This window comes from Oncorhynchus tshawytscha, linkage group LG29 (genome assembly GCF_018296145.1).
Source record: "Oncorhynchus tshawytscha isolate Ot180627B linkage group LG29, Otsh_v2.0, whole genome shotgun sequence".
NCBI lineage: Eukaryota > Metazoa > Chordata > Actinopteri > Salmoniformes > Salmonidae > Oncorhynchus > Oncorhynchus tshawytscha.
In genome coordinates, this window is record NC_056457.1 from 9,205,538 (window position 1) to 9,221,677 (window position 16,140).

At 41.7% G+C, this 16,140-nt stretch overlaps 2 protein-coding genes across 6 annotated transcripts in view; one reads left to right on the plus strand and one right to left on the minus strand.

The window, feature by feature from the left end:
- Positions 1-146: 146 nt before the first annotated feature.
- Positions 147-6,727, minus strand: LOC112227992 (ubiquitin-like modifier-activating enzyme 5). Of its 2 annotated transcripts, XM_024393069.2 has the most exons (12): positions 6,379-6,727; positions 6,168-6,213; positions 5,900-5,989; positions 5,653-5,762; positions 5,434-5,520; positions 3,320-3,404; positions 3,112-3,216; positions 2,457-2,584; positions 2,075-2,210; positions 1,862-1,940; positions 1,658-1,764; positions 147-1,473 (listed from the first exon to the last, which is right to left on the minus strand). In XM_024393069.2, exons 1-12 carry the CDS (start codon positions 6,555-6,557, stop codon positions 1,390-1,392), a joined length of 1,236 nt encoding a protein of 411 aa, XP_024248837.1. In that variant the 5' UTR covers positions 6,558-6,727; the 3' UTR covers positions 147-1,389. The 2 variants fall into 2 exon arrangements, with proteins under 2 accessions (XP_024248837.1, XP_024248838.1); XM_024393070.2 differs by lacking the exon at positions 6,379-6,727 and having other exon boundaries at positions 5,905-5,989; positions 6,168-6,184.
- Positions 6,728-6,855: 128 nt separating this feature from the next.
- Positions 6,856-16,140, plus strand: part of acad11 (acyl-CoA dehydrogenase family, member 11) — a 37,409-nt gene continuing 28,124 nt past the window's right edge. For 2 of the 4 annotated variants that reach the window (XM_024393075.2, XM_042308724.1), the window contains exons 1-2: positions 9,014-10,200; positions 10,799-10,905. In XM_024393075.2, coding sequence (XP_024248843.1) covers positions 10,018-10,200; positions 10,799-10,905 — 290 coding nt within the window. In that variant the 5' untranslated portion in view covers positions 9,014-10,017. Of the gene's footprint in view, positions 7,135-9,013; positions 10,201-10,798; positions 10,906-16,140 lie in introns of those variants that run through there. The other 2 variants (XM_024393074.2, XM_024393073.2) reach the window with 2 other exon arrangements.

A 16,140-nucleotide genomic window follows, 5' to 3' on the forward strand; every position in this document is an offset into this window, starting at 1 on the left:
ATTGTCTGTGTGAATGAACATGAAGCCAAAGGTGACATAAGGTACCAAAACCCTGTCATATGTGCCAAACATACGAAGTGCATCGTCTTACTGTGTACTCATGTCATTGTAAGAATCTGTAAATGAAATACCATAAACTAATCAAATGTATTCTGGCTAATAAATACTTTATTGAAACAAGGTGTGCACAGAGAGTCAGTCGAGACTGTTTTGGGTTACAGGTATATATCAGTCTAAACAGCTGAGAGCATGACATGGAGTAGCAGTGGTCCTTCGTGCCACCACAACAATGAATGCAGAGCCCACTCGTTCTTCGTCGCGGTCTGGACCAGAGCGAGACAGGACGCAGGTTGGTCATGCGGAGAAATGTTAGGCCTCGTTCGCTATCATTCAAAAATATTTTAGATGGTGGGAAATGCATTAACAATACAGATGAATTCATTAATAAGCATTCTATACAGTAGTAGTAGATCGGAGGCTTAGGGCGTCGTTCAAGCTATACCACTGAAGCGTTAGATTGCGTGGTAGAACTGTTTAGGTCATTTCCGATTGAGCCGACATGCAACCTCTACTGTGAACTCGGTCTCCACTCAAGTGGGAATATTGCCTTGCAATTTAAATCACGCTGTAATGCTGAGCGTCGGCAATATTCAATTCCGAATGTTACAACAATCTTTCCTCTCAGTCAACAGCTGACACATAAGCATAGTTCATTAGACCGATAACATCTGTAGGTACCTGGTCCATTACAACGGAAAGAGAATTGCATACAATTTAGGGTCAGGATCGGTTATTTCAACTACCAGTGTGTGCTCTCCGATGCTGAAATGGACATTTCGACAGCTATGTGCTTCCATACTGAACGGGCGTACACTAGTAAATTCCTACCTTTGGGGAATATGAAGATCATTCTCAACAGCAGCACTTAAGGTCATTAACCATGCATGGCATTCGCTTTGTCAAAAGGGCAAAAGTACTTGCATTAAGGAATATTGATACTGTAGTAGGGTTAGAGGGTAAGATAGAACTTGGCTCCATTTTAGAACATGGAGAGACAGTAAGATGCAGTACCTCTTGCAATAGAGAGCTTTGGTGGCGTCTGCTTAGTTATTAAAGAAGGCGGTACACAGCAAATTCTCCAGTGTTAAATCAACACAGTCTTAAATGTAACTGTTCCAGTGTCTATACGGGTCCACACTTTTCAGTGTTAAATTACCACACTGGTTACTGTAAAGCCTCATTAACGCCTTCAATAGTAGAAATGTTACACACACAAAAAAAAAAAAGTCAACACTAGGCAACACTGGCCAAATTGCGGTGTAGGTTCACTGTGATGTTGCTGAGATAAGCGATGCATGACGATGATAACGACGGATTGTCCGGTCCTAGTTACATCGTCCTCATCTGAGCCATCAGCTCCTCTAGACTCTGTTCCGTTTCCTCCACCGTCTCCCCTTCTGATGTCCCCGTCTCCTGGAAAAAGAAGACAAGGCATTATTAGTCTAAACTTACTTGAGATGCCTTATTGGAGCAGTGTTTAGTAGGTGTGGCTTGAAGACCCCGGGTTTGAGACCAACAAGGAGCGTTGCACTGTCGCCGTTCGCTAAGAAATCGCTACAATAACATAGTATTCTTATAAGGTTTGCCTGGTACTGACCTTGTCAGGGATGGTGTAGGCCACAGTGATGCCCTCTGGGAGGTCAGGGACTGGGCCGGAGGCGGCCTGGAGTTCCTGGTCCGTCTGCTCCGACACAAGCTCAATACCTAACAGAGCAAAACCATAGGTCCGTAATGGTAGCTAGACAGGATCACTTACTATGGACAACACATTTAGGCAACATCAACACTCTAGCTAACTCACCCCAGTCGTTCTCCTCGTGAACTACCTCCTCCTCCACCGCCTGCTCTACAACCTTTTTCGGCCGCTCTGCCTCTTTTTTCTTTGGGTCACAAAGCACAAACACAACTGAATTACAACTGTACCAGGTCATGTACATCCCCTCACACAGCCCAGGTCATGATATGAGAGAGAGAGGAGAAAGAGAGAAAAATAAGGGCCTCATTGGTCAGTCACCTTATAGACGTCCTGCTGTTTCCTGCAGTGGCGGTCATCGCACGTGGGGTTGGCCTTCATGGCCATAGTGGGGAAGAAGTCCTGCATAGCGTTGTAGCCCAGGTAGTGACTGACTGTGCCAAACTTCAACAGGTACCTGAGGACCACAACCCACTGTTTAAATATCACAGGAAACCCTGTTATGGGCATTTGTGAAATGTGGGCTATGATCAGGGTCATATTCATTAGGGCGCATCGTAGCTTCCCACCAGAAAAACCAAGTGTTTCTTATTTGGACAAGTTCAGGTAGTCCCTCCCGGGGTTTCAATACGTTGTATTCCGTTTGGTGCCCAATGACTATGACCCAGGGCTCATTTACAAACAAAGGTCTTCCATATCTTACTTGAGGACGTTTTGGACCAGGATCCCTGCCACCACGCCCATGGTGGTGGGTAGGCTGGCAGCGCACACCCCCTCCCTCTTCAGGGTCTTCTCGTCGATGTTGGCCGCCACCACCAGGGGAGGAGCACACTGTCCACACAGAGAAGGAAACAAGTGCGTTGCACGGCATTGACAAAAATCACCCCAACGACAGGGCCATGTTCAGAGGACGCAACATCACAGAACGTTCAGATAGAAATGTCGCGTGTAGGACGGACATTCAGGACGTTTCATCACCGGATACAACCCCAGGTGATCATTTTCAACTCCATATCATCAACTAATGTAATCTACGGCAATCAAAGCTTGTGTTTTGGGTGAGTTTACAGACATCAATTTATATGGGGTAGAGAACAATATTGCTTAGGAAACTGGCAGAACAAAAAAACAAGTTTAGGCATACGGGTGGAAGGGTATATCGAGGTGAAAATTAAATAAAGTCAGTGTTAAGGTTTGAAACAAGGTTTGGGTTATGGTTAGGAATAGCTTCAGTGAATTAAGATAAGGGTTATGGAAAGGCATAAAATGTTAACATTGGGTTAGCGTAAATCCATCTGCCGCGATTCATTTTCTGACACAGTCTATTGCCTATAAAGCAAGTGTGTGTTGTGACGTACTGCGAAGCAGGCCGTCTCCCCAGGGATGATGAGCTGGATATGTCCAGACACGGCGTTCTCACTAACACCCGACTCCATCCAGATCTGACTCAGCTCGTTACACGCCTAGGCAGCAAGAAGATGACCAACATACATCATCTAGATCTTCACCAACTCAATCATGTAATGTTTTATAGTCAGGGAAGGAGGGATATAGGTTAGTACTGACTGTGTTGATGGCCATCCGGGCCTCAAAGTTGTCCACACAGCTCAGGACCAGATCCACAGCCTTTCCATCTTGAAGCGCTCCATGACTGAGACAACACAGAGAGTACTTATGAACAAGAGAGCATGCAGGCTGACCTTGTAGTGAACATGTGGATATTCTTTTAAGTTATTTGTAATGTAGGCTACCCAGTGGTACAGATATAGGATCTTAATTTGATCCCCCTGTTGCAGGACAACATTTGAGGTTCAAAAAAGGCTTCTGAAGTTTATATATTTCCACTTTGAAATGTCAGACTTGATTTTCCCTTACGAAAACAATCAACCCCTACAGACATTATAATTCACATTTCTTGTTGCTGCAGGATTATTATCCTGCTGTAGCAAACTGGCTGAAATTAAGATGCTATTATACAGTATCAGTCAAAAGTTTGGACACAGCTACTCAGTCAAGGGTTTTTCTTTATTTTTACTATTTTCTACACTGTAGAATAATAGTGAAGAAAAAACTATGAAATAACACATTTGGAATCATGTAGTAAACCCCCCCCCCAAAAAAAAAAACATTAAACAAATCAAAATATATTTTATATTTGAGATTCTTCAAAGTAGCCACCCTTTGCCTTGGAATTCTCTCAACTAGCTTCACCTGGAATGATTTTCCAACAGTCTTGAAGGAGTTCCCACATATGCTAAACCCTTGTTGGCTGCTTTTCCTTCACTCTGCCATCCAACTCATCCCGAAGCCATCTCAATTTGGTTGAAGTTAAGTGATTGTGGAGGCCAGATCATCTGATGCAGCACTCCATCACTCTCCTTCTTGGTCATATAGCCCTTACACAGCCTGGAGGTGTGTTGGGTCATTGGCTGGTTGAAAAACAAATGATAGTACCACTAAGCGCAAACCATATGGGATTGCGTATCACTGCAGAATGCTGTGGTAGCCATGCTGGTTAAGTGTGCCTTGAATTCTAAATAAATCACTGACAGTGTCACCAGCAAAGCACCCCCGCACTTCCTCCTCCATGCTTCACGGTGGGAACCACACAGTCGGAGATCATCCGTTCACTTACTCTGTCTCACAAAGACGACTTATTATTATTGGTGTCCTTTAGTAGTGGTTTCTTTGCAGCAATTCGACCATGAAGACCCAATTCACGCAGTCTCCTCTGAACATATGATGTTGAGATGTGTCTGTTACTTGAACTCTGAAGGATTTATTTTGGCTGCAATTTCTGAGGCTGGAAACTAATCAACTTATTATCCTCTGCAGCAGAGGTAACTCTGGGTCTTCCTTTCCTGTGGCGGTCATCATGAGAGCCTGTTTCATCATAGCGCTTCATGGTTTTTGCGACTGCACTTGAAGAAACGTTCAAAGTTCTTGATATTTTCCGTATTGACTGACCATGTCTTAAAGTAACGATGGAATGTAATTTCTCTTTGCTTATTTGAGACGTTCTTGCCATAATATGGACTTGGTCTTTTATATATCTTCTGTATACCACCCCTACATTGTCACAACCCAACTGATTGGCTCAAACAAATTAAGGAAATAAATGCCACAAATGAACTTTAACAGGGCAAAACCTGTTAATTAAAATGCATTCCAGGTGACTACCTCATGAAGCTGGTTGAGAGAATGCCAAGAGTGTGCAAAGCTGTAGTCAAGGCAAATGGTGGTTACTTTGAAGAATCAAAATATTGTTTTTAATTTGTTTAACACCATTGTGGTTACTATATGATTCCATTTGTGTTATTTCATAGTTTTTATGTCTTCACTATTATTCTACAATGTAGAAAATAGTACAAATTAGTAGGTGTCCAAACTTTAGACTGGTGCTGTGCCTCTAGACACTGAAACGTTAACATAATCTAGAAATGGGGTTCTTTTGGTTATGTGATTTTATGTGTTTATTTCAGAGTTGTCCTCACGTACATTACAGTATCCAATTTCATACAGTTATGCAATTATGGTATCTAATGAACTTCAAAGTCAGAGAACAGAGAAAACACTCATGCTGTATGGAACAGCACAGTGGACCAATTCAATACTGAAAACACTCTGTACAAATAACCACACAAGCAGTATGGCACTTAGGAGAGGACAGCACTTCTCACCTTATGCGATCCATGAAATGTGCAAAATTGTCCATGGTGGTGATGTTATAGTTGTGGGTCTCAAACTGCACATCTGGGTTGATAGTCCTGTTAACATAATTTTTTAATATGCCAGCATCTTATAGTGACATGATATAATATAAAACAATTTAAATATCTGGGGTATCACTCATGGGGTGTGTTCAGCTGGACGCAACCCCCCCCACCAGGTAACTGTACCTGAGTGTGTGTTCCGCTGCTTCTACTTTGCTGAGGCCAGCCTGGTGAGGCTGGAAGAAAAGCCTGTTCATATTGGCCAGCTCCACTTTGTCATAGTCAAACAGGATGAGCTGTTCAAAGAGGAGGCGTGCGTAAGGCAGAATGACGTAATGCATGTTGCACTGATGGACATTGTCCATCGGGAAGCAGAAGGTTGAAAGGAATGATATAAAGATATATTGATGTAGTAATGTGAAGTTTGTATTACCTTACCAATGCCACATCTTGTGAGCATTTCTGCAGTCACGCTTCCAACTCCTCCAACACCCACCACAGCTACAGTGAACGTCCGGATTTTCTGTTTAACAGTTGGATAGAAACGCACGCCATGTTATTGTCATATTAGATCTGTACAGAGTTTTAAAATTCCAGAAATCCTGCAACAGGGATTTCTTCAAAGCCTGGCAATATTGGTGAAATACTGGAATTGGGTAACATTTGTGTGTATCAGATAACAATAGAATGTAATATATTACCTCATAATCTTCAACAATGCCCATTCGCTTCAAAGCCATCAGACGACTGTAAGGTAAGAACATGTTGAGGTAAGCAGTTTACACCATATGGAACGTGCCGGCCCTTTTTCTGGGGTGTCAACCAGATCAGGTAGCTAGTCTTATGCATTTATTATCACCAATGACTCCATTCGCGGCCGTTAGATTTTGACAGTTTAACATAGCTAGCTACCTGTAAGGGTTTGAGTCCACTACTTCAGCACTCATTTTGTCGATCCTTGGTCTGTGATGAGGATGGTTGTTGTCAGCAGGTTCCTCCGCACACATCGCCGTACATCGCTTTTGCTTACACTTGATCAACTCATTCTCCAGCTCTCTCACTCGTAGCTTCAGTTCTTCGACTGAGGTCATGTTTCTATAAGGAATAAGGCACACTAACTTCTCCGTTGTTCAAATGTAAAATGCCTAGATTGCAAAGCCTTAACAATTAAAGAAAGATCACAAGCGATGGATGACAACTAGTACACGTCTACACAGCACGAATCAGCTGTCAGTCTGCGTTTCGGTAAATTACGCCCGGGCGGAAACAATCTGAGGTGAGTAAAATAGTTCCAACTGTACACGATCTCTACGGCATCTGTAAATTCTACCATCGCTTAGTGCCTGCCTTCAGCAAATAATGTGCTTTTACAGATCTGTGAATTGAGCTCAGTCGCTCTTGCGGTGACGACGGTTTACAGAAAACGTCAAACATATGATTTGCGCAAGGTTTGATCTGTAATGCACTGAAACGAAACAATTCGACAATCTATGTTGTATTAATTGGACCTTTGCTTTTTCCAATGATTCATCCACACCGAATTATGGAAGACCAAACAACTCCTGTTCGTGAACATCACATGTTCAACATTGTCAATCTTCAGTGATATCTAGCAGGAAAGACATAAGGAGTGTCCAACAATGACAAGCTCACTGTCTGACAATGCAGGTAAGTTAAACTTTTCGCTAAATTGTGCATGCTTCATTACATTTTGTGAGTCACGGTCCAAGCCTTCCTGTCTGATCATTTCAGTGCTGGATAGTTTTTTTACATTTATTTAACTAGGTAAGTCATTTAAGAACACATTCTTATTTTCAACGACGGTCTAGGAACAGTGGGTTAACTGCCTTGTTCAGGGGTAGAAGACAGATTTGTACCTTGTCAGCTCGGGGATTCGATCTTGCAACTTTTCAGGATACTAGTCCAACGCTCTAACCACTACCTGCCACCATAGTCCAACCCCACTTTTCCAGTGGAGGCTCCTCAGAGGAGGAAGAGGAGGACCATCCTCCTCAGTGAATTTCATTTAAAAAAAAGGAAATTGTAAAACATTTCAAAATTGTTATATTTTTTAGATTAAACGATACTCAATATAATCATGTCACCAAATAATTGATTAAAACACTATTTTGCAAAGGTCTACAGTAGCCTCAACATCACTCTGTAGCGAGCACCATTGTGTAGCAAAGGACAGCTAACTTCCATTCTCCTCTCGGTATATCGACTTCAATACAAAGCCTAGGAGGCTCATGGTTCTCGCACCCCTTCCATAGACTTACATAGTGATTATGACAACTTCCGGAGGATGGCCTCCAGCCTATCAGAGCTGTTTCAGCATGAATTGACATGTTGTCCACCCAATCAAAGAATCAGAGAATTATCAGGTACTGAAAGTGTAAGCTACAGTGTATAAAATGTGGTGAGTAGTTGACTCAAAGAGAGAGAAAGACAATAGTTGAACAGTTTTGAACAAATTAATTTCTTTCTAAATGAAGGAGATGCTAGAGAGAGATTTTGTCTCTTTTTTTTCACTTTCAGTTTCACTTACTTAGCTAGCAAATGCAGCTAGCTAGTTTAGCCTACTGAAACAGCCTTCACAAACAGAGGGGTGCTGGCTGGCTATGACTTTCCAACACAACACTGGAACTCTTCCAAGTCAAGGTAAGCTTTTGGTATCACAAATGTATTGCCACCGGGGCCTGCCGGTGTAACTGCTTACTGACTACTCTGTAACGTTACTGCATGACTGCAGCGCGTTTACTAACACATTAGTTCTATTATCTAGGCTGACTGTGACATTACTTTAGCTGATATGGTGACAACGATGTAGGCTGTGTGTAGCGGTTTGGCTTGGATTTTTTTTTTTTCTTCACCTGGTCACATACAGCTGATGTGTTGTGCATTGAAGTCCACAAGCCATGGGAAGAGGCGAGAGGAGGAGAGCACACAGACGTGACAAGCAGTACAAAGTGGCTGCTATGAAAGTGACCTGTGTTTACGTGTGATCAGCGGTAAGGAAGACCCAAAAAATTGGACTCCAGTTACCCAAGTCATAGACTATTCTTTCTGCTGCCACACGGCAAGTGGTAACAGAGCGCCAAGTCTAGGTCCAAAAGGCTCCTTAACAGCTTCCACCCCCAAGCCATAAGACTGATGAACAATTAATCAAATGGCTATTTACATTGCCCCCCCCCCTCTGTTTTTACACTACTGCTACTCGCTGTTTATTATCTATTTATTTTATGTTATCTGTTTATTATCTAGTCACTTTACCCCTACCGACATGTGTAAATAACCTTGATTAACCTTTACCTCTCTGCATATTGACTCGGAATCGGCACCCGCTCTTTATAGCCAGTGGTGTATGGTACTTAAGTAAAAATACTTTGAAGCACTACTTAAGTAGTTTTGGGGGGTATCTGTACTTTACTATTTACAGTACCAGTTAAAAGTTTGGACAGATCTACTAATAGTTTTTTTAAACGTAGAAGAATAGTGAAGACATCAAAACTATGAAATAACACATGGAATCATGTAGTAACCAAAACCGTGTTAAACAAATCAAAATATATTTCATATTTGATTCTTCAAAGTAACCACCCTTTGCCTTGATGACAGCTTTACACACTCTTGGCATTCTCTCAACCAGCTTCATGAGGCAGTCATCTGGTAGGAATTCCTCATTGACATAGTTGTTTCTGTTTTTTAGCTGTATGATTTATGTCCAATAGAGGGAGACAAAGTAGGCTAAACAGCTGGCTTTGATGCTCTACTCTGTCAACGCTTTTGATTTGACACATTATGTTATGTATGAATTGCTCATATTTATTTGAAAGTATTCTTCTCTGTCATTGGTGTGTTGAGGTGGACAGAGAGTATCGTGTCAGAAGGCCTTGTTCTCTGCTGGGTACCCAGTACTTCAGCCTGCAGCGGAGAGGGCAGCCCTGTTTGTGGCAGCAGTGGAGGTTCTGGCCCGTCTTCACTCCCTGGACCTAGAGGGGTAGGGGAGAAGGCCTGGCTACTGCAAGAGACCGGTAGAGGATGGATATCCTCCACAAATTCCCATCCCTGTCTCTTTTCAATATTTTTATTGTCATTTGTAATTATATGGTAAAGTTGTACAACTGAATGCCTTCAATTGAAATGTGTCTTCCGCGGTTAACACAACCCTTCTGAATCAGAGAGGTGTGGGGGGGCAGCCTTAATCGACTGAATGCCTTAGTCCCCTTCGTCTGTGATTGGTCAACAGTACTACTAGTAGTAGGAGTGGGAACATTGGTTGTCATTCAGCGAGAGACGACTAGTTTTCATGCACATTTTTTTCACTTGAGAAATACTTCATCAAACATCTTAGCTACTGTAGATGTAAAAATGTGCGACTAAGACCTTGTCAAAATGAATGACAGATTTCTTGATTTATCTTAGATTAATTCTGACTATTTTGAGGAAGTGTTTCTGCCTATGTTGTTGCTACGGTGGCTCAAAAGGGACAAACAACGGTAATATTGCCTATTTTATTTCTACTTTTTCAAGCGAAGGGCTTTTGGGAGTATGAGAGCAAAGACAGTCGCTTCGCCAAGCCGAATTCTGATAGAAGCTAACCGAACCTATGTATGCGGACGCCTTAAGTTTCCAATGTCTGTATTTCTCCCTCAATGGCCAGGTGTACCCACTCCTGAGGACCTGATCTCCATCTACTGCCGCTGCCGATGGATCCCATCCTCTCTGCCTCAGGTTATTCTCTCTCTTTCACACACAAAGATGCACACAGGGTGCATTAAGGGGTGTATAATTACTCCCCATAGAGCTGTGTGATAAGATGCACCTTTTCACTGACGTTAGATGGACTGGTGTAAATGAAGGAACACACAAACACACTGTAGCAGTTTCTCTATCTCCCAGCTTGTCATCTCTTTGGGGCTGTTCAGCTGAAGAGGCAGCTAATGAGCTCAAACTATTCCCAGGTCCACATTCTCATCTAATTAAATCTCATCAAGACACACACACTTTTTTTTATCTTGTCTGCTTTCATTATCTTTCGTCTGTACCTGAACACGGCAAACCAAAGCAGACTCCTGGGGTGTGTTCTGTAAAGAGGAGAGGCTTAAATTCAAAACTTTTTTTTCTTCATCAATCTGCGTTGGCTTTCATCTATCTCTGACCCCCGGTTGAAAATAGACACCATTGGCATTTTCCCTTTTTCATGCTGATGGGAAAATCAGGAGGATCGTAAATGGATCACAGCGGATCATAAATTGTGATTTTTTTCTCACTTTATTCTGTCTGCCATTCCCACTCTCTTTTTCTCAATCTATCTTTCTCTCTGATTTAGGGCGTCTATGTCCGCCACGTCCTGGGCAATGCCAGTGCTCCGAATGCTGCCCGGTTTGGCCAGAGTGTGGAGCCGTTGGCCCAGGTTGGGCTGCAGATTGCAGAAAGGTATTTTGGTTCACATGATACTAAAACTACACCCTATCATCACATTATTGTGTGTGTGTGTGTGTGTGTGTGTGTGTAGCCTCTCCAGATCTGTCCCTGCAGATGCCAGACTGTTTCTCCAGATGGCTAAATGTCAGGCCCATTCTCCATTAGGTCACAGAGTTCACGAGACAGCACTCAGCACTCCTTCTCAGCAGGTAGTGGTGTAAAGTACTTAAGTAAAAAATACTTTGAAGTACTACTTAAGTCGTTTTTTGGGGTATCTGTACTATTTCTTTACAGTTTATATTTTTGACTACTTTGACTTCACTACATTCCTAAAGAAAATAATGTACTTTTCACTCCATACATTTTTGCTGACACCCAAAAGTACTCATAACATTTTGACAGGAGAATGGTCCAATTCACATACTTATCAAGAGAACATCCCTGGTCATCCCTACCGCCTCTGACCTGGAGGACTCACTAAACACAAATGCTTTGTTTGTAAATTATGTCTGTGTTGGAGTGTGCCAGTGTTAATTTACTGGCTATCAATAAATTAACAAAAACATTTGTGCCGTATGCTTTGTTTAATATAAGCAATTTGAAATTATTTATACTTTTACTTTTGATACGTACACTACCGTTCAACAGTTTGGGGTCACTTAGAAATGTCCTTGAAAGAAAAGCACATTTTTTGTCCATTAAAATACCAAAGAATTGATCAGAAATACAATGTAGACTTTGCGAATGTTGAAAATGACTATTGTAGCTGGAAACGGCATAGGCGTACAGAGGCCCATTATCAGCAACCATTACTCTTGTGTTCCAATGGCACGTTGTATTAGCTAATCCAAGTTTATCATTTTAAAAGGCTAATTGATCGTTAGAAAACCCTTTTGCAATTATGTTAGCACAGATGAAAACTGTTGTTCTGATTAAAGAAGCAATAAAACTGGCCTTCTTTAGACTAGTTGAGTATCTGGAACATCAGCATTTGTGTGTTAGATTACAGGCTCAAAATGGCCAGAAACAAATAACTTCCTTCTGAAACTCGTCAGTCTATTCTTGTTATGAGAAATGAAGGCTATTCCATGCGAGAAATTACCAAGAAACTGAAGATCTCGTACAAATTCCTATATATAAGGAATTTGAAATTATTCATACTTTTGATACTTAAGTATATTTTAGCCATTACTTTGGCTTTTGATACTAAAGTATATTTAAAACCAAATACTTTTAGACTTTTACTCAAGTATTTTACTGGGTGAGTTTCACTTTTAATTTAGTAATCTTCTAAGATGCGGCGTGGTAAGTGTTCATGACGATTTTAATAAGGAAAGCACTGAACACTATGAAATACAAAACAATAAAGTGAAATAAACCAAACCGAAACAGTACCGTGTGGCGACAAACACTCACACGGAAACAAACAGTGAAACCTACCTAAATATGGTTCTCAATCAGGGACAACGATAAACAGCTGCCTCTGATTGAGGACCATATCAGGCCAAACACAGAAATAGAAAAAACATAGAAACACAAACAGACTGCCCACCCCAAGTCACGCCCTGACCATACTAAATAAAGACAAAACAAAGGAAATAAAGGTCAGAACATGACAGAAAGTCCTATTAAAACCACTTAGAATGCATTTGTTTCCGCCCTAGAGTCATGCACTACTTATTAAGCATATTTAGAACTATTATTCAAAAACATGAAATACCTTTTCAATAATTAGAAAAATATTGTGATGCGATATTTCGGCCATATCGTCCAACCCTGTACAGCTCTCAAAAGCATTGCTGCCCTGAATTTAGCTGGTGCTATCGATAAAGCTCAGAGGGAATTTAAGTAGAACGATTAATTTCAGGAGGACAATGCCATGATGACTCATGCGTTTCCATGTGAATTCATAAAGAGATGGCAAAGGCTTAAGAGGGTGTGAACGACACTGAATGGGCGCAACGGAAGAAAGAGCTCTCTAGAAACTGAATCTTTCTAGAGCATTTGTCCTTACTTGTCTCTAAGTGAGATAACACGTTTGTCAAATTTCAAAGAAGCATAACTTTCCCATGTTTCCTCCAACTGCAGTGTATGATATACCATTTTGAAGCTCTGAGTCTGTACAAATCTTGCACATGCACACAAACAGCCTCAATTAAATCGGGGCATGGACTCAACAAGGTGTCGAAAGCGTTCCACAGGGATGCTGGCCCATGTTGACTCCAATGCTTTCCAGAGTTGCCTCAAGTTGGCTGGATGTCCTTTGGGTGGTGGACCATTCTTGATACAGACGGGAAACTGTTAAGCGTGAAAACCCCAGCAGCGTTGCTGTTCTTGACACACTCAAACTAGTGCCCCCCCCCAGTTCATAGGCACTTCAACCTTTTGTCCTGCCCATTCATCCTCTGAATGGCACACATACAAAATCCATGTCTCAAGGCTTTAAAATCCTTCTTTAACCTGTCTCCTCCCCTTCATCTACACTGGCTGCAGTCCAAACACTTATCAGACTCACCCTCTCCCCTCCCGCTTCGAACACACCGACAGCGTCATTGCATTTTGGTACTGCAGAATGACGTTTGTTTCCAATGAAACCCCGCGTTTGCCTTGCAGCGTTGCCTTGCAGAGGCAGTTGCAGTGCGTCCGGTGTGATGCGCACATTGGATGTATCGAACGTATGCGTCATATTGTAATGCGTAGACGGCTTGACAGAAATGGTAGCAGAAGGCGAATGTTGAGCTGTTTGCACACATATCCAGATGATGCTGTGTGCTATTTTGCTCAGTAACGGTGCCGGTGTGTTCGAAGCGTCAGTCCTCAAATTAAGTGGACACTTCTGATGACGTCTGACGAGTATACACTTGCAGGGAAGGGCGAAGGAAGGAAGGAATTTTAAATAGACCGCCCTTTTGCCCGGAAATTCTTCACTCCTCCTGGTGATCCTGGTGCGTTTTCCACCACCAGTAGTTTGTGGGTGCTTTATATGCGCTACAGTCAATTAGAATTGCATGTCTACTTATATTAACTATATAATTATTAATATATGCCTACTGTATGATAACATTAGCCTGGCTAGCTGGAACTTCTGAAGAAGGAAAATGTTTTATTTGTACAATTTTCAAACTCTAACCAATCGAAAACATCATTACTTTTACGAGACGTGTTTGTGCATGAGTAGCACAATGTCTAACTTATTTATGTTTGTTTCATAGGGATCATAGCTTTCACCTGGTCAGTCTATGTCATGGAAAGAGCAGGTGTTCCTAATGTTTTGTACACGCTGTGTATAGAGATATATTAATGCATGGCTCTAGGGTAGAGATTGTACCTGTCATACAGAAATAGCATTAGATATGTCCACGGAGCAGGGGCTGGAGCCACTCTCTCTTCTGCTCCTTAATGGAGGACCTCCATGCTTCCCATCTCTACAGAGGCAAACACAACCATAGACCTAGGAAGTATCCAATGACACCAACATAACAACAACCAGAAAATGTTGAAACTCATCATAACAGAATAATTACAACATTCATATGAAACATGATTGCCAGTATGGTGTATTAGACCTGCCCGTACGCGCAGCGCGAGCTTCCTTCTTTTTTTTGCGCGCGAGGGAAGTGAGTTCGGAAAAACAGACAGTATACATCTTAGAAGTCGTTTTTTACATACGAACTTTATATGTCCGAGCTCCAAATCAAATACTCATCGCACAAATAAAATGAACGTTGTTGTAGAACGTTTATGTTGATCGGCGATGTTCTGCAATGTGTCTATGTAAACAGGGTTATTAGGGAAATCATTCTTCTTGCAGGATGTTGAGAATGAACCATTTTCTTTCGTGACCTTATTACAGAGAAATAGGGTGCGTCAAATGGCACTAGGTAGGGAATGTGACGCGCCCATAGTCATTCAATGATGTCAGAAGGGATGGTAAGTGGGCATGAGGTTGCCTTGTGTTCTTGCAAACACAGATGTTGTTTTGGTCCACGAAATTAGTCATTTTTTTATTTAAAATGTTGCTTCCCTTCTGATATTGTAAGTAGAAATTGTGCACGAATATAACATGTTAAAAGCCTGTTATATTAAAATAAGTCGTTTTTTCATATTGACCACATGCAAAATTCAAATTTTTTAAATGAACTAAGACTTGCTAAAGTGCCACAATTCAGCATTTTGACATGTCCCTCTGTGGCTTCTATGAAGATTTTATCCCACTTAACCCCAACATTTCTCCTTTGTTGCTTTGACTCATTTCTGAATTGTGTTATTCATTCCATGAGATTAGTGATTCATTTTAAGGTTACAAAAAAAAACAACCTGTCCCTCATTTTAAGGTCACCCCTGTTACATAATAGCCACATTATAGTGCAAAAGCAAGGTGAGCTGGTTTTTCTCTTTTTGGCAATTTTCCGGGGTTTTGTGGTGGAAAACTGAGTGGGTCGAGCATAACACGTCAACCCTGTTACCCATAGATAAACAGCCCAGAAATGTTTTAACAATTTAAATTGCATTCAATTGCCCCTTCCTGTTGCACACAGCAAGCTTCCAATATAACAATAACATGGTGTGTACCCTTCAGAGGGACCAAGACCATTCCACGGCAGGAAGTGGTGGCGTGCAGTGGTGCGTAAACCTACATGTTTATTTCACTGACTTACTCCACCTTGTTTTTAATTATGTTTTGATTTATAACTCCAGCAGGAGACTGGAAAAGCGGGAAAGCCTATCAATTCACTTATACCGAAATAGACCATTAGCACGCTTAAATGAGTCACTTATGAGAAGGGGGGGAAAAGTCTAATTAAATGTCTCCCAGCTTGAAGCGCTCACTCTATCGCTCTCTCTTTTTCCCTCTTTCTCGCTCTCTCTCTCTCTCTACGTTGCATGGGTGGAAACATCTGAAAGGCCTGTAAGGTAAACTGTGATTCCTCTCGTGCCATTTCAACAATGCTCTAAGAGCCTGAGAGCAACTACTACCCAAAGCAGGGCTTATTTTCATCGATCTACCCAAACAGACTTGAGTTAAATCAGTGGTAAACACCCTCTGAGCCCACATGAGTCATAGAACAGGCAAACACTGACAGGACCATGCTAAACATTGAGTCTCGTGAACGTAAAAATGCCCTTTAAAGACAGCGTGACTGTGTTTTAAATACTTGTTTATTTCATACACTGACTCAGTTTCAAGTTGTATTCGTGGTATGTACGGGATACGCATGGTATACATCGTCCATCCAAATGCTTAGT

Excerpts from the sequence above, each read along its gene's own strand:
- LOC112227992 (XM_024393069.2), bottom strand. The coding sequence starts at position 6,557 with ATGACCTCAGTCGAAGAACTGAAGCTACGAGTGAGAGAGCTGGAGAAT. Across the intron at positions 5,990-6,167 it reads GCATTGTTGAAGATTATGAG|AAAATCCGGACGTTCACTGT; the intron begins GTAATATATTAC and ends ACTGTTAAACAG. Across the intron at positions 5,763-5,899 it reads CAAGATGTGGCATTGGTAAG|CTCATCCTGTTTGACTATGA; the intron begins GTAATACAAACT and ends CTCTTTGAACAG.